The 22028-nt window shown below is 47.5% G+C and overlaps 1 protein-coding gene across 4 annotated transcripts in view; it reads right to left on the bottom strand.

The window, feature by feature from the left end:
• The window catches only part of FLNB (filamin B), an 88015-nt gene that overhangs the window by 37967 nt on the left and 28020 nt on the right, over positions 1–22028 (bottom strand). For all 4 annotated transcript variants that reach the window (XM_086756020.1, XM_086756019.1, XM_086756016.1 and 1 more), the window contains exons 4-11: positions 10826–11074; positions 9739–9836; positions 8698–8845; positions 5524–5642; positions 4693–4770; positions 3728–3890; positions 2254–2451; positions 410–547 (exon numbers count right to left, since the gene is read on the bottom strand). In XM_086756020.1, coding sequence (XP_086612146.1) covers positions 410–547; positions 2254–2451; positions 3728–3890; positions 4693–4770; positions 5524–5642; positions 8698–8845; positions 9739–9836; positions 10826–11074 — 1191 coding nt within the window. The remainder of the gene's footprint in view (positions 1–409; positions 548–2253; positions 2452–3727; positions 3891–4692; positions 4771–5523; positions 5643–8697; positions 8846–9738; positions 9837–10825; positions 11075–22028) is intronic.

Genomic DNA, 22028 nt, shown 5'->3' with positions numbered 1-22028 from the left:
AGGAATGCCGCTCTGAACCATTCCTAGCTTTATGGGAGCAGGATTCTCACCCTGCCAGAGACCCTGGAGTGTGACTTGCTCCCACAGATCAGATGAAGATACAATGTGAACCCATAAAACTTGGAGGCTACAGCAGGCAGACAGATGGATTTTCTCAGTTTTGCTAACAGATATGCATTAAAATGGAGAGACCTAAAAAACGTGTAATTTTACGTAGCCCTGCAGATAGAAACCGTCACACTAGACCCAAAGTACCAAAAAACCCTTCTGAAACTGGTTTTTCTATGGTGATAGAAATCCCATCAGTTTCATCAGGCCACCATCTCCTTACTGCTCTTCCTTTTCACAGACTCTGTTTCACCTCCTTCTCCAAAACACACTCACAGCACAAATTCACCAGAACACTTACTTGGTCCCTTTATAGTCACTCCGAGATCTCCGCTCCCTGCTGCCCTTGTATCAACCTTGAAGTCGGCCGTTTCCCTCATGCGGACGCCTTTGGGCTGCAGGCCTCTACCGGTGGCACGACAGGCGTTCGGATTGCAGGCTGCAAGGGAATTTCAGACATCAATACCGCCTTTGATTCTCAACATGCACGTCGCCTAGCCAGCTTGGAACCACCTTTAGTTAAATGTTGACTCAGGGCAACCACAGCTTAGCTTTCAGCACAGGTTTTAACATTATAGCAGTAAGGCAGACAGACATGGAGTCTGCACAGCCGGTGTCTACGTCCCATGGCTTTTGGGCAGTAGTGTTTGGTGCAGCCAGGCAACACTGACACCCTATAAGGGCCATTTTTTAGAATTAAAGCAAACACTGAAGGCCTGATGCAACTTGATGCCAGTTCTCAATAGAAAAGCTATCACATACAGGCACTCATTCACCATATGAGGCACAACCTTCTCGGTGCCTTTCACGTTGAGAGGCACACTGCAGCAGGAGCTGAAGTTCTCCTTTGCAGATAAGCCCCAGTGAACAGTATTATTGTGCTGTTTTTTTCAGAAGCACATGATTGGAATAACTTCTATTAGCAGAGATGAGTTCTGCACGTGCTTCATTAAGAGACATCATGTCAAAACCTCCTGCTTGTCACAGTTCACACTTTCAGAAGCAAAGCCACCAAGTCCTCTGCAGATTGAAGCAGCCATGGGTAGGGGCAGTAGGTTACACATGGCTGAACTTAGGCTTACGCTTGACCCCTTTAGTCCAAGCACTTCTCCAGGCCTGCTGAGTGGCTACATAAATAAGCTAACGCGCACTTATGAACAGTTCTTGTTACACAATCCCAGCCGTCACGTGGTCTTCAACTCCAGAGACCTGAAGGGTTTGAAGAGGCTTACAAATAATCACAGCTTCCCAGCAGTGTAATCCCAACATGCATTTCCCCAAAATAAGCCGTGCTTACAGCAGGAGGACAAGTCTGCCAAGCAGTTCGTTAGGTTTTTATTCGTTTCAATAGCTTACAAGTTTTATGCTCACCCCTGCAGCAGCCAACATCGTTCCGCGTCCTACACTGGACGGTGCAAGCGAAGATCGCATGCCATCTGCTAGCTCTGAAAACTCAGTGGGAGCAAACAGGAGCGTGCCTAACGTGGAGGCGGAACGGCTCGCAGAGCCCTTATACAACTGAGTCAGGCAGCTTGTGGTTAAGCCAGTTTCACTGACTGGGTCACACATCGCTTCAGTTCGCTTGCAACTTTCTTCCCCAACCCCAACAAAACAAAAAACCCTTTTGGCTGGGACAAGCTGCAGGCTAGAAGCTTACAAAAAGCAAACATGACGGAGCATCCTGCACACCTCTTACCAACTATGAAGCCATTAGCAGTGAAGTCCAAAATTCCACAAATGGAGGGTAGCTCAGGAGAGATGAGCAGAGATCTAAAAGCATAGGAGCACGTAAGGATGGAACAGAAAGCAAGTTAGGTGTCAGATAAGGAGGAAAACAGTAAATATAGTCATTTGAGGAATAAAGGTGGAAAACAGCAAGACACTGCACAGCTGCATAAAATAGTTAAAAAAACACAAAGGGCAGCTTAACGTTCGGAGGTCTAGGCAGAAAGGAAACTAGCAACAAAAGCCATATTACTGTTAGAGAGCACTGTTTTACCCTGTGAATACCCAGGTGACCCACTGCATCAGGTCTAAGATGTTGAGGTACAGAGAATGTTCAGTGCAAGATTCAAGCATATTCTGTTATCCTATCCGAGGTGAAAAGCGACCATAAACATTCCAGTGCCTTTTTGAAAAGCATACCCTCTCCGATGAGAACAGTGCAAGGAGTTTTGGGAATTGCATCCCCAGCAAAAGTCACTTTGACCATGTGGGGACCAGCTTGAATAGGTTTGTAGGTGCAACGGTAGACTTGGTTGCCTTTGTCTTCTACTGCAACTTCAGCAAGGCTTCTCCCCTGAGGATCCTCCACTTCCACGTTCACGTCACCCACACCAGCACCTGCAAAGGAAACAAGCCCAGCTGAGCCCTGGCTTCCCCACAGCCACATGCATGTGTGCAGGATTACAGCCAGCTGTCTGCGCTCAGCCAGCCATCCTCTGCTACCATTCCTAGGCACAGTCTAAATATTCAGCTGCTTCTGACAGCAACCAGATGTTCAAGTAGGGAGGGGCCAAGACAGGATGGTGGTGTCTCCATGAAGTCATCAAACTGACAGGGCTCTGCTGCTCCATTCACAGGGTTTCACAACAGTTTTATAGCACATGGAGCCCAGTTGTCGTATTGCTACCAGCCAGTTGTGCCTCTATCACAGACTAGCCCACAACTTTACCAGTCGGTTCCAACTCTCAGCCTTTGAAGTAGTTTAGATTAAGAGCTCAGACAACATGTACGCTGGTCTGGACAAGGATCCTTCTTGACGGACTATACATACTCACTTTTATTTAGAGACTTGCTCCTCTCACATTTTAATCAACTCATCATGCAACAAAAACAGTTTTCCAGACACTTTCAGAGGCCAGACATGTCTTTACATGATTCAGACCACTCCCTCTCCCAATTAGAGGCTGCATAATACTTCCCCTCACTATAACCACATTTAATTTTATTTCTAAGCACCCTCAGGCAGAAGGCAATTTAAAATATGCTACTCGGCATATTTTGGTGTTTGAATACTTCAAGTAACTGCCTTAAGTAGTTTCACATTGTTCTAAATGAATTAGCATTTGTAGCATCTTACTGAGTCATTCCTCTAGGCTACAGCATTGGCCTAATAGCAGGCAACAAGCCACATGATGGAGATGCCCTAATGAAGGCAGTGGCCCTCTAATAATTACAAGAGAGGTTGAAACCAGTCCGTCATTGAAGTATGAACTCAAAGTAGCACTGCGGCAGATTCTTTCTGTAACGCTAAACACAGAACACATTAAGCATTTAGAGTTTACTCACAGATCATCCTTCAGAGGTGGGCATTTCACATTCTTGTTTAAAATGAGTTGGAGGAAGAAACAAACCAGGAACTTGCCTGCTGCCATTCAGCAAGTTCATAGCAAATTTCCCGGTAATCCTTAGCACCTTCCCACCCCAGCTCAGCTCCATACCTCAACCACTTTAGACAGCTGAAGCCTCCAGAGTAGCCTGGCTATTATTTCACCTCCGAACTTGATGAGGTTGCAAATCCCATATCCACTTCTCAGTTTGTTTATTCCTCCCAAGTTTAGGTTCTCCTCACATTTGAGGAAACTGCAGGATTTCAGCACTCGTTCATCCTGCTTACCTGCTGTGTAGAGGTCAAAGTAGGTAGGCTTGTTGGCAATGTTTCCTGTTGCCTCCAGTCCTGGTCCCTTTGCTGTTACTTTGCTCGCATCTCCCTGGGCTTTGTCAACGTTCACTTCAAAGGGGCTCTTTGAGATGTGCTGCCCGGCAAACAGGACTGAAACCTAGAGACAAGACAGCATCAGCTCCGACCCGCTGGGCGGACGCAGAGCTCAGCGTCACCACCACGTAGCCAAGCGTGGGGTCAAGCACCTGCATTCCTAGCACAGACAGTCTATGCCTCAGAGGTGAGAGAGACCATCCATCCCACAACCTTCACCCTGTCCATGCAGCATAACTGCTGGCCACCTCCTTAAAGTGCTACTGATCACACGGGGCCAGCCACACCAGTGGGGATGCTTGAATCTGGATGTGTCAATAATAAGCAGATCGCCATCCAGCAATGAAGTGGCAGCAGTTGCATTTATCTTTTCAGGCTGGTTGTGGGGACCAACCAATCAGACAAGTGCCAAGCAATGGGATCATCCATCGTAAACCTGCTTCTGCAGGTGCCTGGGGACAGAACTGGGTGGGGAAACCTTATCTGCAAAACCCCTCTGGCACACAATAGCATCAGCAAAGAAACGCCTTATAAAAAAAAAAACTTGGTACTTTCCTCTGCAGCTCTGTGACAAGCCACCAAACTGGCTTCACAAGCTGCAAGAAGTGGCCCAATGTGAGAGGAGAGCCAGCTGTAGTACTTGGTACCCAAACACCCACGCACTTTCTTCCAACAAATAAATCCTCTTTGCCCTTGAGAAGGGGGCAGCCCAATAGCCCAGACTGAGAATTAAGGCCACATCAGGTTACTTTTTCTTCAGGATGCCCAGAGTGGCTATTACCCCGTCAGTAAACACGCAACCCTCACATTAACTGGCAGAGCAGCTCGTTTAGCAAAAGGACACTGGTTACTGACACACAACCTACCTTGTGAGGTCCAGTAACCCTTGGCACATACTGAACTGAATAGGTCTTGTTTTTGTCACTGGATGGCGTTATCTTTGCCTAGGAGAGAAAACACATCCATTGCTGAGCTGCGCCTACGCACACCAGTCTAAATTTTCTGGGTAATATTTGATACTGCAAACTATTTCCTGAGTTAGCAATGTCAGAGATATGTTGCTGTGGGAGCAGGGACACTTGCTACTTCCTCTTCTTATATGGAAAAAACCCCATTGGTTTGGTATTTATACGAGATGAAGCAAGCTACCTTTTCCCCACCCTAGTCCTCTCCCTTGCTGTTAATTGCTCTACTAAGGGAGCCCAAAATAGAGGAGACGCTAAGTCCAACATACAGCTGTATTTTTCTGGAATGTTGTAACATGATCAAGTGGAGCACTTGGATGAGAAGTTTCTATAAACATTAAAACCAGTATTTTAACTCAAAACGATTCATGGCATCTAAATAGCTGCTTTAGCCATTCTTGCAGAATGAGTAAGGGCAGACAGTGATTTAGTGATGTGTGTTATCTAAAAGCGTGTCAGAATGTACTTGGCCAGTCAAGCTAAAGCACTGCAACTACTGGACATTGAGGCTGTGTTGCTTAGTTGCAGCTAGCGAAGTTTTTTTCCAGTTCATCCAGTAAGGCAATTAGGAGGAAAAGCCTGAGGCTTGCATTTTTGATAGATGGTATTTTGCAACTTCTTTTTAGATTACTTATCTGTTAATACCTCACTTGTGAAAGATTAAGGTTACTGTAAAAACTTCAGTGTTCGGACCAGCTTTGCTTTTCCACACAAAATATCTGACATACATACCTCCTCTCTGTTTCCTTCTGGATCCTCTATGAAGACCATCAGGTCTCCCTGCCCAGCACTGATGGTGTCTACTGTGAAGATGGCAGGCTGCTTCACCATGTTCCCATGAGGCTCAATCCCTGTGAGGTAGATGCAGAGCAATGGATTAGCTGCTGCTATAAGACCCAAAAGGTAGTTCAGAGACTACACACAAGCTGTCCAACTCATCCTCTCACATAAGCCTCCAGCACCAAGCTGGTGTGACACCTCTTCACCATCTGCCCAGAACATCACACTCTTAATAACCCTCACTCTTACAATACAAGCGTTTTTCAAAATTGATCGAATCACTGGCACTCAACTCATCACAGGATCTCTAGCTGAGTCAGAAACCCAACTGGTATTTCGGGTTGGGTGAAAGCAACTTGTCCCGTTTGCCTGAGCAACGTAGCGAGGGTCACCTCCACAGCTGGAGGCTGCCCAGCCAATGCTGACAGCGAGTGCGATACATGCATTAGTTGCTCTCTAGGAGCTGCTCAGCTTCACACAGCTAAATGCTGTAATAGCGCTGCAACACAGGAAGGGCAACCAGAGAGGCAGGAGAGAAATTTCAGGAAACCTTCTGGTAAAGGCATTACCTCAAAGCCAAGGGTCAAAGACTTACTTAAGCAAGACAGTTCTTACCTACACTGTCCCATTTTATTTCATTTTCAGAACTCAGCTGTCCAGTCACTGCTCAGACTTATTATTCTTTGAAAGTTGCTGAAACTACTTTGCCAGAGTGAACACTGTACAAGTGGTATACAGGAACCCCTTTAAACCACGAAAACTCCACAATTCAGTGCCACTTCCATTTAACTTTTAATCAGAGTTTCCCTACTCCTCAGCACAGGGCCTGCCACAGCACGCATTTACCGGCAGGGTTTCATCATCTCCCTACACTTAGCCCCAGGTCATGACACCTGTCATAGTGGTGTCAGACTGAGTGGGTGGAAGAACTTCCCAAAGCTGCTGGTTCCAGACTAGCCCAAACATATATACCCTTCCTTCCAAGGGAATTACTCCCTGGCTTATTCATAAAACCCTGGGCACTACTGCTCCATAGCACAATTAGTGGAAAGTGCAACTTCTGATAGATTATAAAGGAAGTGGTTGTGAACAACAAAATTCCTGAACTTGTTTATCTTCAGAAAACAATAACTTGAGAGCAATGCAAGGAAGATCATGTTTTTATTAGGAAATCTGAGCATTCTGATAAGGTGTTAACAATTGGCATATTCATTCTTTCAAACTAAGCCTTAGATTATCATCTAGTTCATACAGCTATAAATTCGCTCTGAGTATCTTCAGTCCACCACACAAGCACTGGGATATGGCAGTATTTGAGTTAAGTATCCCTCCTTCCTTACTTATCCTCAGAAGACAGCTTCAGCCAGGACAGCATTAGTAACAGCGCTTTCTTAGCCTAGATTTTATCTTCTAGATTTTGCTCTCTTCTCAGAGATCTGCTTTGGCTGGGTAAATGAGAACTCATAGTGCATCAGTGATGATCTGCACAACCATGTACAGCACCTCTGCAGGCTCACTTCACATCAGGTCTATACACAGCTGCCCCACAGTAAACCACCGCTGTGTCCAGAGTGATGCACTACGACTAAGATTCACATTGGGAGGTTATGAATAACTTACTGTAGTACACGGAAGAACAGTAATAAAAAAATTAAGACTGACTGTCTTGGCACCTGACAATCACCTTTTTCTGGAAGCTTGAAGACCCATTAGTCATTTGTCCAAAAGACTTGGCTCAGTTTGGCAGTGAGCCCCTTGCTGCTGGAGTCACCTTTCGGTTCTGACACACGTTAGCAGGCAGAATTGTCATTTATATTTAGTGTTTCCATTTTTGGGAAAACACCAATCTTTCAAGAAGAGCTGCTCACCTTTACAGTTTCCATTACAATGGCTCTAGAGCACTGTATGTGCAAAAGTGGACAACAAAACAATTCCAGTTTTTGAAAGAATAAGGACATGACTAAAGCCAGACTTGACAGATTGAGGCAGGCTGGTCATTCATTTACACAGTAAGTGGAGTACAGGTAATCTATAAATTTGATATCTGTCAAATGTGTCTATGTATTGCTGTTTACTGTGGAAAGCACCAAAGGACATAAAACCAAATTAGGGTAAGTGCTATACCCACTTCTGACTATAGCGACTGCTCTTCAGTGCAGAGATAGTGTTTGTGTCCACTCATTCCACTAGTTGTTTCAATGGAAAATCAGGTTAAAAAAAAAAAAAAAAAAAATCAAGAAAAACAGGAAGGGGAAAAATAAAAAAAAAAGTTTTGTTTCTTTCCATTACACTCTTGTACATCCAATTCTGAAACTGGAAGATGGAATGCAGAGCAAAGTGTAACACATAAGTGACGTCTTGCTACACGCCAAGCACATTAAAGGTAAAAATCTGTTATTCATTTAGCTGTGATTGCATTCCAATCTAGAGTAGAACCACATCAGAAGTTCCACAAATTATCCATTTAAAAGGTAAGTTAAAAATGAGAATGCCTATGTAGATCTACAGTTGCATAAACATCTAAGGACAAGTCCTTCCAATTAGCAAACAGCCTTTACAACAAAAGCTTGGCACTATTTAATGTTTGAACAGTTACCAACCCACCTTTGTGCATGAGCAAAATATTCACACCTACTGATCAATTCAAATAACTTATTTAGATTCAGGTGGCCCTAATCGAGCCTCGGAAACTGGAGACTCGGCCTCTACAGACAGCCTGCTCAGAGACACACACAGAGCTAAGGAGGTTTTTCCTTTTCCTTCCTTGTGCTTTATCACAAGAAGCATTCACTGCTAGGTCAACAACCATCAGCAGCAGTACTGCTAGCTTAAGTTTCACACCAAGGTTGTTTCAGCCCCGTATCATGCTCCTTCTTCCAGCTGTGGGCTGCAAGGCTGGCAGCTTGCAAAACAGGTTCAGAGACTTTGGGGAATTTACATGTTAGAACTAGGAGTGTCTTTTGGACTATTTCCACGTATTTCTGAAACTAGGCACCACACCAAGAGTATACAAGTGAAACTTTGAAGTCAGTTACAGTAGGTCTGGAGTTCAACATAAGCAAAAACCCCACCCAGCTTTCTGAAGAGTTAAATGCTCTGTGCAGCTTAAGCTCACCGAGTCCTTACCTCTGCCGTAAGCCCTTGCTTTCTTTGGATTCAGCTTGGGTTTTAAAGGAGCTCCTGGTTTCAGCTTGGCTTTGGGGAACTGGGACAGGTAAGTCATTACAGAGTGCTCATCCACATCAGGGTGGATAATTTCTTCAGGGGTAATAACCTGAAAGACAGCATAATTAAGTACATTGTACCAGTGCCTGGTTACCGCGTGTCAACAACACAGAAACCGAGCCATAACACAGAGTCTTGCATTTCAGAACTCCCACATGCTAATGCGATTTCTTACATTTATTTTCCCTTCGATACACACAACATCATTTATTATCTCACAGCAAGAAAATCAAGCAGCTCATTATGGTCCAAATGTGGTTTGGGGGCTTTTTGTGCCTTGGTTATAAGGGGTTCTCAGGAGACCACGACAAACTAAACAGTAGCAAGGCAAGACAACGGTAGCTATGTTCGCCCAAAAAGCAACACAGGGATAATAAACAGGAAGAATTAGTAATTCATAATCCTGTGTGCTAGAGCTCTGAACTGCAGTGCTTGCAAAGTGAAACTTGCGACCAGTCTCCTCTCCTGCTCCCAGGACACACGCTGCTCCAACAGCTTCACAGACTTCAGCACTTTGTCCAACTTTATCAGTGTGAAAACAAACTGGTTTACAAATACATTGTTCTCTGTATGAAAGTCATGTTTGCAGGTGATTTCCTAGCCTAGAGTTTGTCTTCTGTGGAATTCAGTGCAGCAAAACAAAGTCACTCCATGGGCTAACAGAGCAGGCACCACCACACGTGCACTTTCCCCCCCACCCCACCCACACCCTGCGACACCAGCTGCCTTCCGTGGTGGCACCTACACAACATCTTACAACCACAGCTCTGAATAACAACGTATTTCATTACAATTTGCCCCTTCTCAGGCAATTTCACACGAGTAAACTGTAACTTTTGGAAGTGTCCAAGCAACTTCACCTGCTTTCCTCAATCTGAATTCAGGAGAGTCGCAAGCACAAAGCTAACGGCTGCGCTCCCGCCAGCAGCCCGCACCCCTCACCTGCGGCACGCCCAGCCAGTCGTCCGCCTGCTGCATGGCTTCCCGAGCATTGTCAACGGGCTTCTTCGGGTCCCAGGTCTCCCAGTCAGGGCACAGGCCTGCAAGTACATTTCGGTTGTTAGGTGTTATTTGCAAACGAGCTTCCCTAGCTGAAGAAACCAAGTACAAACTCCACAGCCACTTGTATTATGCTTCTACACAGAAAGACATTTGGAGCTTTGCAGAAGTAAAGAAAACAAGATGAGCGCATGCTGCTCATTTAAAACATTTCTGAGACAACAACTGGCATCTCCATGGGCCCCTATGGCACAGATAGTAACAGCCAGCTCAGAGAGACCCCCACCCACCTTGCCTGTCAACAAAAGGGATGTATAGCTTTTCAGTCAGCCACACAACTGCACTGCTTTAAATTTAAGCTAGGCAAGACGCCCTTCAAATTCAGCATGAATACATCCAGCCATCCTTTATGTTTCACTGGCTCTCCTGCAGCAAATTTGGAAAAGAAGATTTCAGCCGCTTGCCACAGCACCCCAGCATACATTAGATGAACACCAGCAACTGCACTAGCAAGGCTGCTTTACAAGGAGGTGAGGAAACCGTGCCTTTTTCACACTTCATCACATTACTCGCCTCCAGAAGCACAGCCTTCGCTTGCTAAACACTGACGTTTCAGGTAGCGTACAGCTTCTGGCTGCTCTCTGCTCCCTCTGCAATCCTATTTCAGGAGAACACATGAAGCCTCCTGCTGCGCCCTGAAGTTGAAAGGTTGTTGGCATTTGCTGTGGGAACAAGTCTCTCTCGCATTCAGGAGCCAGCATTTGCGCCTTTGTCCCCTGTACCCAATACAGAGCTCAGACGTGGCGCCTCCAATAATGCAATCACACATTCTGTTTCAGGCCGGTATTTCTCTCGGCCAAGCTGTTTACAGCCTGCTGCTTCCCACAGCTGGCCTCTTCGGACTCGGGTTTTCTTGAAAGCCTCATTCCCGCCTCCGGCTCAGCAGGGAAAACCTCCTCCCACAGGAACAGTAGAGCAGCCACCAGGACAGCGAGCGAGGAGAACACTGACCTCAGAGCAAAGGACTTACCCGGAGCACAGCTGTCAACAAGAGCCCCCAGGGCTTTGCCATCCTGCCAGTTCTGATTGAAGTTCGTGATCGGCAAGTAAGGAATTTTGTTCTGGATCCAGCCCAGCAGCCTCTGCTTAGGGGTCTGCTTCTTGGCATCATCATCACCTTCATCCTCCCACACTGGCATGGAAATGGAGTAGTGGAGGATAAGGGTCCATATCAGGCCAAGGATCAACTTCAAGTTTCCATCAACTATGGCTTTACTATCTGGAAGACAAAAGACACACATCTGATTATTTCCCACCCTAAAGGAAAGAGGCTATTTTTTTAAATACTGTGCCTGCACTCATGCCCAGGTAATCAAGGACAAGAGAAGCAACTCAGCTCACTGCAGGCACTTGCTCAGGCAAAGACACTGTTTTTCATGTCCTGTCTTAGACAGGAGGAAAAAGAGGAGCCCAAAAACTCAGTGTTCTCCAGCTGTCTTGAAAGCTCAGTCCAAGGGTGGTGTGACTTACCCGTTAAGCTTAGGAGAATCTGCGGTTTAAGATCTCTGTTATTTTGCATTGGTATGATAACTGCTACCTGGTATTTTTAATGGCATTTGTATCTTATGAAAGAGGCTAAACCGGATGTGATGGAGTTAACAAGAATGGCAGAAAACCCCAGGGCATACCTAAAGCACCATTTAGGAAACTGCATTTATATACAGAAACATGCCTCCCCACACACATCAATAGTTTGCATTAAAAATGGTAACAAAAAAAAAAAGTGCTGAGCTCCCAACATAAGAGGGATGTGGACCTGTTGGAGCGATGCCAGAGGAAGCCAAGAAGATGATCAGAGGGCTGGAGCTCCTCTCCTATCAGGACAGGCTGAGAGAGTTGGGGCTGTTCAGCCTGGAGAAGAGAAGGCTCTGGGGAGACCTGATAGCAGCCTACCAGTATCTAAAGGGGGCCTACAGGAAAGCTGGGGAGAAACTCTTCAGTGGGGCCTGTTGTGACAGGATTAGGGGTAACGGTTTTGAAATAGAGGGAGATAGATTCAGACTTGATATAAGGAAGAAACTTTTTACAGTGAGGGTGGTGGAACACTGGAACAGGTTGCCCAGAGAGGTGGTGGATGCCCCATCCCTGGCAACATTCAGGGCCAGGTTGGATTGAGGCTCTGAGCAACCTGATCTGGTTGGAGATGTCCTTGCAGGGGGGTTGGACCGGATGCCCTGTAAAGGCCCCTTCCAACCCTAACCATTCTATGAAGATCAGCAAAGCCAGAGTCTGGAACTAGAAGAAAGTCCAGATATATCATGACCTGGGTACAAATGGCAAAGTGGGGAGTGGAAGACCCATCAAGCATCCTTTGCACCATGACACTCTTGTCTGCACAAACAGTCATCCCTTCACACTACAAATTGAGTCAGAAGAAAAGAAAAAGTCAACTCTGGCAAAACCATGTCACCCTCTAGCCTAGGAAAAGTTTATCACCACAGTGGCTGTGCTGCAGCTCTACTTTAAGAAACACCATGCAGCTGAGTTTAAGGATGCTGGGCCTCAAGATCAGATTGTCATAAGAAGTTGAAGTTGTCTGAAGGGGCAGGACATTTTTCTGCATAACTTTGGCCTTACAAAGTGACCTTTACAGTTTTGTGAACACTCTTGCAATTTACTTTGGTTTTAGCAAGCCCCAGGTCAGATGCGCTCCCTTTGAACTTGTAGTTGCTACTCAGGTTGCACCATACTTGTAACAGCTCCAGTTTCTCCGAGCTCAACCAAACCAGGGTTGTTCTGCAACTTTACAGGATGCCCTCAGCCTGACTGATCCTTTCCTTCACAGCAACATGTTACAGTATAGCATTTTTCTGTTCTTTCCTCCATTACAATGGAAACTACTAAGAAATCCCTTCCCAGCCACAAGTGACCTGGAAGCTTTTGTCTGCTCTCCAGCTTCCAGAGCAAATGCCGGAGTAAAGACAACTACAGCGCTACAGACTCGCTTTCATGCCACCAAAATAGTTGTACAGGGAGCTTAATGAGTCCTAGCTACCAAAGGACAAGTGTTCCGTACGTCAATGGCCTTCTCCAGTTCAAATTCAGAGTGTTTACAGGTAGAGTCCTCCAAGCCAAGCCTCGCCATGCCCAACATCCACCGGACACGCCTTACTTGCTCCTCTTTGGCTACAAAGAGCGCAACAGCAACTCAATACCATTTTATCAATACAAAAAAACTCCTGACTCAAAACAAGTGATTATACAGAATAGGGACCAAGAACAGCAAGTACCAGGGTGTCCCCTTTAACCCAGTGCTCAGGCGAAGCGGTTAATGTTTCTGCGGTTTCACAATAGGGCGGTATGTCCTGAACAGATAACACTGCAGCTTCAGACCTTGAATGGCGTTTGGCCTTTCTGGATAGTTAACATCTGGTTCCTACTCAGATTTTATTTATATTGTATTTCTTTTAACACGAGTTTTGATTAATCTTACAGGATTACGATAAGTGTCTGCCACTTGACCGCTCACTGCTGATTCCACATCCAGTCTGAGATACACAACAGATAGCTACGAGGTGATTAAGCCCCGCTGGGTTTTCATTACAGGTTCCAAGTTAAAAGTCCACATCATGTAAGTAGTATGTATCTTAGCAACAACTAAACAGTCCCTGCTGTTACCCATTTTCCCCCTTTTCTAGTTGAGCTGCAAACTGGTCAGTGGAGGGAAGATGCTCCCCTACAACCTATTAGGGAAAGCTTTCTTGAAAGAATCTGTGTCAGAGCAGAAGGAAGAGCTGCATTTTACACGAGAGATCCCAAACCTTGCTGGCAGGCTCACCACAGTGCCAGAGCTCCGCAAGCTGGAATTAAGGGCTGGAACGTACAAAAACCAGACCGCCAGTGTGAGCCCCCACTGCCCGTGCCTGCAGCACCTCCATCCCGCACTCCCACGGCAGGACCACCCACTCGCACCGCGGTGCTGGAGCACACCCCAGCCATTGTATCCTGGTGCCAGAAACGGCCCCAAGCTTCAGTTTCAGATTTATACCGACATCGGCATTTTTAATAGAGTGGACGCAGCGATGATTTAGTATGCTACAAGTAAACTCGTTTTGGAAAGCCATCCAGCATTTCCAGGGAGGAAAGCCAGCGGGACAGAGTCACCCCGAGCACGCTGCTAGGCGCACGTTACTCGAGATACAAACTGACCATTCCATATTTACAGCACATCAATAACATCTGAGCGTGGATGCACTGCGGTTCCCGCAGCAACTGGCTGCACGCTCAGAGCTTCCTCCAGCACTCCATCGCCATCTCCGAGGGCACGGCTGGGCTGTGGTCCTCGACTGGGGGAAAAAGGGCCCGTACATAAGACAGCTTCACTTTGAGAGCAAAAATACCCCGTCGCATCAGCCTCGTCCAGAGGCCAGGCACGGGGCCGCTGCCCCAGTGACAGCAAAAGGTCATCGCAGGAATGGGACGGCTCTTCCTCCCCGGGGCTGGTGCCATCTCAATGATTGCACTTTGTGAGCAAAGTCAGCAAGCTCTTACAGCTTCCCAGTTTCCTGACAGGCATAGGGATCTCATGATGTAATTTTTTCCAAGCCTGCTTGTAGGAGGGCTTGTCTGCTTTCGTTTGGGGTGGGGAGGAGGGAGGGAGAAGAACTCCTGGGCAGGACAGGAGACCTTATCAGCACCCAGCACTGCCGCCCGCACGCCTTTCCCACAGCCGCCCTGCTCCCAGCTACAGGCAATCCCACCGGCAGCTCAGCCTCTGGCCGGCCAGGGATCATGATCTCTATCACGAAATAAAAGGACCCTCCAGGTTTAAGAAGAGACCAGAGTCCGGCCCAAAGGAGGTTTGCCTTCCAAGTGCTGGTGTAAAACTCTGCTCCACCCAAACATTCAGCCTCTCTGGAAGACCCTCTGCTTTCTTGCTGCCCTCTTAATTAACCAACTGAAAATATTCAGTGTATTCTCTGTAAGGTCTCCCAGGCATTAAGATGCAAGTATCTGTCAAGAGGTCTTGCACATGGAGCACAGAGCTGGTCCAGAGAACCCTGAAACCCACTTAGCACAAACAAATTCGCAGGCATCCGCCCCCAGCTCCAAGTGCACACTGCCAGTGTAACACAGCCAAGATTTTGGAACAGTGCAAAAAATATGTTCCCAATGCCACTTGAGCACCAACAACCATTGCTGCAGGTGCTGCCGTGCACCCCAGCTCAGCTGGCTTTCCACTGGATGCTCCCCAGTCCCTGGTCTGCTTCAAGACACGTTTTCTGGCCATCCCAGGCTAAAAAACAGATTATACAAACAGCAGATCTTGCAATGCTACTTTCCTACTATGAACATTACTTTTAGGCATACTTATTACTCATATAATCTACACTTTGAAGCTTTACAGAGCCCTTCAAGCTACGTGTCTCAGTTACTCCTCTGGAGCTAACAGAGATGCACACTTGTGAGCCGTGCTTCAGAACGACAGTGCGAGTGCCCAGCCGCTCGAGGATACATCTCCACCACCGGCAGCGCGAACAGCAGTGTCTGGCACACAGCTTTCATTAATTCGGTAGATGGGAACAAATTCCCGGCTTTCAGCTGAAACGGAGTGCACGTGTTTACTCCACAGCACCAGGCGAGTTTCCGCAGATTAAAGGAGCCCTCTCCACACGGGCAACAGGCACCGATCCCCGCCTTCCCGCAGCGTGGAGGAAGCGAGCTGTCGCATCTCATCCGCCAAGATAATTTAGCAGGGCTGAAAAAATTCTTTACAGTAGCACTGTAGACAGCCTTAATGTAACCTTTTTTGGAGAAAGCGTGGCCATCTGCGTAATTTGCTTTATTCACATTACAATGCCTATGTGAACATCTGCAAGACGTTACACACATGCCGAAGCGCGCTCGCTCACTGCTTCACTGGACCCAGTATGAGATGTGTGCTCTGGAGATCAAAGTTCCCGCAGAGCTGAGTCATACCACCACGCCACAGCGGAGCAGGATACCTGCTGACGGCCGTTCGACTTGTACTTTCAAAGGACACATTTTTATGGAGAGCCCAGACATAAAGCAGGAACCCACAGCTCGAGTGCCAGAGGACCTCTCGCCCACTCCAGACCAGTACTTAGGAGGACTTCAGCTCAGCTGCAAATACAGCTTTTGAGGTGCCATCTAGCACAGCCAAAGTGTGAAAGTTTGGGTTTGTTTGGGTTTTTTTTATTAGAACTAAGAGTTTTTGGGCTGTTACATCCAAGTCCTGCTGATACTCAGCTGCAGACTCCAAATTTGTGAATGCTGCTAGATGACCACTTTCAGACAGTTTGCAAGTCATCATGGCTAGACACACGGTCCAGAACCAGCATGAAGCAGAAACACTCAAGTTTGGCTCTAACAAGAACCTTCACTCCCGCCTACGCTGTTCAGTGTGCATTTTCACTTCAGTTACCCCAACTCTAACTTGCTTTCCTCCCCTTAAAGCACCCGGTGGCAACCCAGCATCGACAAAACAGCTACAGCTGTGAAGCGAGATGCAGCCCCGGCCCAGCTGCACGCGGGCAGGAGCCATCCGCAGGGACAGGCTGCGGCCCGCCCGCTGCCCAGAGCTCCCGGCATCGGGACGCAGCTCGGCAGGACCCGCACGCTGACTGCTGGGGAAAACCTGCCAGCAAGACTTAAGCTGTTCTGCAGAATCAACAGCAGCATCGAACAAGCGAGCACTCACTCTTCTGTAAAGAAAAAGCCTATATATAGCCTACTATATAAGTTTTATGTAAGAGTATCCTGCTTCTTAGTCAGCTATTAGGATTTAAGTGGCTGCCTGGCAGGGTGAAGAGGAAAACAGACTGAACCAGAGCTCCTTTGCTTCCCCCATCACACCTCTGAGTCTAGATTGTAATTCTTACCCTTTTATTATCCTATTAACCAAGTGGCAACCGGCCCAAAAAAAAAATGGATTATGGCGATTCCATAGGCCGGCAGTACACGCCACCAGTCTCAGTCTTGAAAAGAAACCAAGTTTTAACTGCTCAAGCTGATTTACAGCTTTTGCTCTACACTAAATATTAATACGGTACGTTACACTTGGACTGTTAATAGCGCACTCCTTAAAGCACAAAGAAGGACATTACAGTGCCCAGCCCTCAGCCAGGAGCGTGACAAGCCTGAGCCAGCAATGTGACCATCCCGAGACAAACGTGTGTCGTTTTTACAGCTTGGGCCACGAAAAACTTCCCAAGCCAACCTACCAAGTGGAGATGCGCCAGTGCTGCAGAGCTTGGTCCTCTGTACTCATGCTTGCAGCTGCCCCAGGAGCAGGCGCCAGGACTGTAACCTGGCGTTGATGTGAAGCTTGCAAACTCTTCTACTCCAGTAAAGATCCCTCAGCTCTACCTGGAGCGTTGTGCCATAGCCAGCAGGATGGTAATTTCTCTCATTCGATGTCGGCTCTTTAAAGGGAGCTGTCTTTGGGCAACTAAGTCACAATATCCGTGACTAAGCAAATTCAGTGTATTTTCGCCTTTAACCTAAGCACCTAGGGCACGTTACAATTTAGTTTTAGGCATCTTCAGAGCTGTAAGAATAGTTATTAAACTCACAATCCATCATTGCTCGATTTCAAGAACTAGTGCTGCAAGAGAAATTTCTGTGACCTCACACATCTTTCAGAACAGCTTCACTTGTCCTCCTTGGGCTCTTCCCCAGCCCAGTGTACACCCTTTACTTCAGACAGCTCTATACTGGAAGAAGCATTGTTTCCAAAGGAGAAAAAAAAAAAAAAAATAAAATCAAATCAAAAGATCTTGCATACTGGGAGTCCTCTCACTTCTCAGCTCAAAAGGGTTTTCAAGTTGCAACACAGAAAATTCCAAGCAGATTTTTGGGAAAAAGGGAAAAAAAACTTCTTTTCCCCAAGGGCTGTCGCATACTGGAAGAGAAGTCCAGAGTCCAGAAGGCCTCCATCCTCCAAGATACTAAAATTCAACTGGACACAGCCTTCAGCAACCTCATCGAGTTGGGCCTGCACTCAGAGCACAGGGCTTGAGCTATATGGCCTTCATCAGGCCTCTTCAAAACTCAATTATCCTACAACTAAAAAACCCCAGTGTTACAAAGAAGTTTGTGACTAGTGTCTTTTGCTCATGCGCAAGCCTGCTTTGTGTTCAGATGAGGCACAAGCACAACCCGAACGGTGGCACCCCTCCCTGAACCCTGCCCTACAGCAGAGCTGCAAGTCATTTTCTGTTAGACAATTAGTGGAAACAAGATAAGCTACCGCAGCAGACAGCTTCCTTACTAAATCCAGCTAGTCATACAGACTGTGCAAAGGCTTGTGAAACAAGTGAAGGACTGAAAAAACAACTTTTGCATAGCATTTTTTTTTTTAAAAAGAAGAAAAAAAAGCCAGTGTCTTGGTTGCGGCTGCAGTCAACGCAGCTTGTTTGCTGTCCGGGCAAAGGCATCTCCAAAGTTTTGCTGTTCATCTCCACACATGGAAGTTCTACCACAACCAGCACCGATCTTTGCGTCCAGCTTCTCTAAAAAGCAGTCACCCTCTCCAATCTTGATGTCTTCCCCATTTACGGTTTTGTTTTATGCATTATATGGAGGAAGAACGCAAACGGCATGGTCTTTATTACAAAACAAAGGAGCAGTCTCAACAGCCCCTACTCCATTCCCAGACACAGAAGGAATTTTGTATAGCTCACAAAGTTCATCTCGGTCATGGATCATTTATGTACAGACTGTAGGAATTTTAAATCCTGGTATCTTGAAGTTTCTGAGTACTTTCCTACCTCTGATTATTCTCACCTATTGTTAAATAGCTATAGCAACTGAGACAGAAAAATTTAAGCCCTAACGAGCGCTTAATCTTCTGCAACAGTGAAACTCCACACTGAACCGAGCTCTTCACGAGCCCTGCTCCACGCTGCATGCACATGAAACAGAAGTATGCAGATGAGACTGAGCTGAGCACGCTGTCTAAGGAAATTCTTTGCTGAGGCATACAGTATGTGTTCACAGACTTACTGTGCCTGCTAAAGACATTAGCAACATCCTCTGTAGGGATAATATGTCTTTAAATCAATTACACGGGTTCCTCTGTGCTTTGAGAACATACTGCAACCATTTCCTCCAGTGACCCTGAAGCCCAGGTCCACCTCATCGCATCTCAGGGCGGGGCACACAGCTTGTCGCTTGCCTGCGTGCCGCCGGCTTACACGGGGAAAGCGCAGGCTGTGCCAATTGCACAGCGCTGGCACCGGGCTGCTGAGCTTCGGCTGCTGAGCTCCGGCCAGTTTTGTGGATTCCTGGCTGTGACCTGCTAGCCTCTAACGGCAATGTGCTCCAGTCCCACTGTCTCTGCTTCTCAGCAGCATTCGCCGTTGGTGCTGCAACCCGTAGAAGAGTCATTCCTCGGCATCCAGCTTACCTGAACACCAGCAGACTTTCAGCCCATCCGCTCCCAGCTTAGCTCCTGCACCCTGCCAAGACACAGCCAGTGCTCAGCTTCACTAACGAGCCTCAGGGCACTCGTCACCTGAGGAAGCGTATCTTCAGGAAGTGTAAGTGATACGCCATGGCCAGAGCAGATCCATTAAGCTTTTTACAAGCTGAGTTTTTCGGAGGAGGAATGCCTTTTCACTGGAGGGTTGTAAGAACTGAGTGCTGACCTGGGCACAGACAGGAGGACAGAAAAAGAATGTTGACTTTTTTTTTTTTTGCAAGGAGATGGAAACCATTTTCCTCTATGCTTACCAGAGTGTCTGGCTATTTAAAAAAAAAATTCCTTTGTTAGACTCATCTTAGGATTTCAGATATTAAATGCTACAGTTCAGAGGTTTTCAATAGTACTTGCTTTAACTGGATTTAAAACCACCCAGATCAGACAACTTCAGGCCACTATCGCCCACCGCTCTGTACTGTCTACGGGTGCATGCTGGGCCTCTGGAAAGGATGCCTGATGAGGTGGGACAGGCAACTGTAAAACAAAGGTCAAATCCAGCCCTTTCAGTGTAGGCTTGGAAAGGGAGAAAAACAAAACAAAACAAAACAACATAGGCTTTTAATACAGAAAAGAATAAAAAGAATCAAAGTAGTGAAGCTCACAGGAGTGAGACATTAAAATAGCTCTGCCCAACCTCTTAACTGGACTCCAGGTGCCCATTAAGTCTCTCATCCAGAAGAGAAAACCATAACATGACGCAAGTTTAAGCCAGCAGTATAACAACAACAGCAACCAACCCAGCCTCTCCAGGAGAAAGTGGAAACCCAAGGGAACTGGAGGGAGAAGCTAAGAATTTCAAAGTTAGGAATTGTTCAGTTGGGTGGGGAAAGAAGTCAAATTCCTTATTTCAGTCTGAACACACCTAGGGTTTCTGTTTCCTTAACCTTACCAAATTACGGGTATGAGAAGATAAGTGTCTGGATCTGATGTTAAAGAAAAGCCTCGGGCAGGTGTCAGGGCACATCCGATTCCTGCAGCCAGTGCTCCTGGTGAGGATCTCCACCACCAGCACGAGGAGCACAAGGAGGGCTTCACACTATCTGCACGCTGCCGGGATGGGAGTGCCAGCGAGCAAGGATGCAGCACAGAAGAGCTGCCCCTCACACCGGCTATTTTGGACTCAGTTGCTAACTGCCAAGCAGGTCCCTGTTCACCACTGCAGGGCTGCAGTGCACATACCCAGCTGAGCTGCATACAGGAATGCTGTGCTAATTACTGGAGATCCTTTTCGGGGGGAAGAAAAAAAAATAGAGGGGAAAAAAAAAAAAAAAAAAGTGTCTGAATGTTCAGCCTTTGTACAGCAGCAAGTTTCCATGAGTGCTGCTTTGTTCACAGTGAGCAAGCCCCTCGCCAGCTCCGCGGGGCAGCAAGCCAGCACGCCACCGCCACGCTCTGACCCCAAAACCCCAGCTCAGCTCGTTAACCGACACAGCCCAGCGCTCGGCAGCCATGAGGCGCGAGGCACCGTGACACTCTCTGCTCTTGTAAATCCCCCGCGCCCCACCTGTGGCTCCCCATGCCCGCGTGTTGTCGATGGAGAAGCGGGCTCTGGCCACCCTCCCAAGCACGCGGGGCCTGCTGCGGCACGCCGCTGTCCATGACATCATTGCCAAAACCGCCCCGACAATGGGCCCTGTAAGCGTGGCTCCCCTTGCGCCCAGCAAAGCGCATTCCCTGCTGCTGAGCTCATCCCACCGACCCTCCGGTGCCGGCTGGGACACCATGGCTCCTGCTTGCCTCTACCAGGGATGGTGGAACTGCCCCGTGCTGCTGCCCAATGCAGCGGTTGGAATTCAGCACCCTCGATTGCACAGCTCTGTGTTTTGGGGGAGAATGGAGTGGAAGCTGGGTGGCAGTGACAGGAACAGGCTCGCAACCCCTTCTTGCCTCACTGCGCAAAGGGAGTCCGAGGCCGCACGGGACGTTCCTGCTCCCCACCGGTTTGGGGGGACACAGCAGCCCCCCATCCTCCAGGATGGCATGGCTGGCAGCACAACGAAGACCGGTTGCATCAATCCCACAGGCAATAGGCTGCCTGGGAAAGCCCCTGGAAAGGGCCAGGCAGCGTGGGATCGGGCTGTGGGAAGGGCTGCAGGATTGGGTCCACGCCGCTGCTCGCTCCCACAGCCCTGGAGTCAAAGCCCAGAGGTGGGAGGCACCAGGAAGCCATGGGGACAGGGCAACACAAGCCACCCGGGTGCTGATTAATCATTTGGGAATGACTGGTGAAGGAAAGTCCCTGCAGTGGGAAAATGAGCACACCGGAAAGTAGATTTCTGTTAAATGATGGAGGGAGGCGGCGAAGAAAGGAGTCCTCCTGCCTTTGCCACACTCTGCTGAGAAATGCTTGGCTCGGCTTTTGAAACCAACACAAACTACACCTCCCTCCACTGGGCAGGGCATGGGAGTGAAAGGGGAATGATCCTGTGCCAGGTCTCTGCTCTCCAGGGATCAGTACATTTATTGCCACAGCACAGCAAGGCTTGGCATTCCCATCAGAGCAGGCAGCTATGTCCGGGTCAGCAACATCGCCACCCAATTCACAGGAAACAAGTATCACTAAGACACTAAAATTTTAGTCAAATGCAAAATTCTCTAAGCTTAGCACAAAATGCTTGTCTAGGAGCCCAATAAACTCGAGGTCGTTATTCCATACATGTGTGCAAACAAAAAAGCGCCTCCTCACAACACATGATGTGCTTACGCAACCAGAAAGCCAAGCCTTGAT

The sequence above is a fragment of the Chlamydotis macqueenii genome, chromosome 10, assembly GCF_036417535.1.
Source record: "Chlamydotis macqueenii isolate bChlMac1 chromosome 10, bChlMac1.mat, whole genome shotgun sequence".
Taxonomy (NCBI): Eukaryota; Metazoa; Chordata; class Aves; order Otidiformes; family Otididae; genus Chlamydotis; species Chlamydotis macqueenii.
Note: the sequence above shows the minus strand (reverse complement) of the source record. Positions and strands in the feature narration are given on the sequence as shown.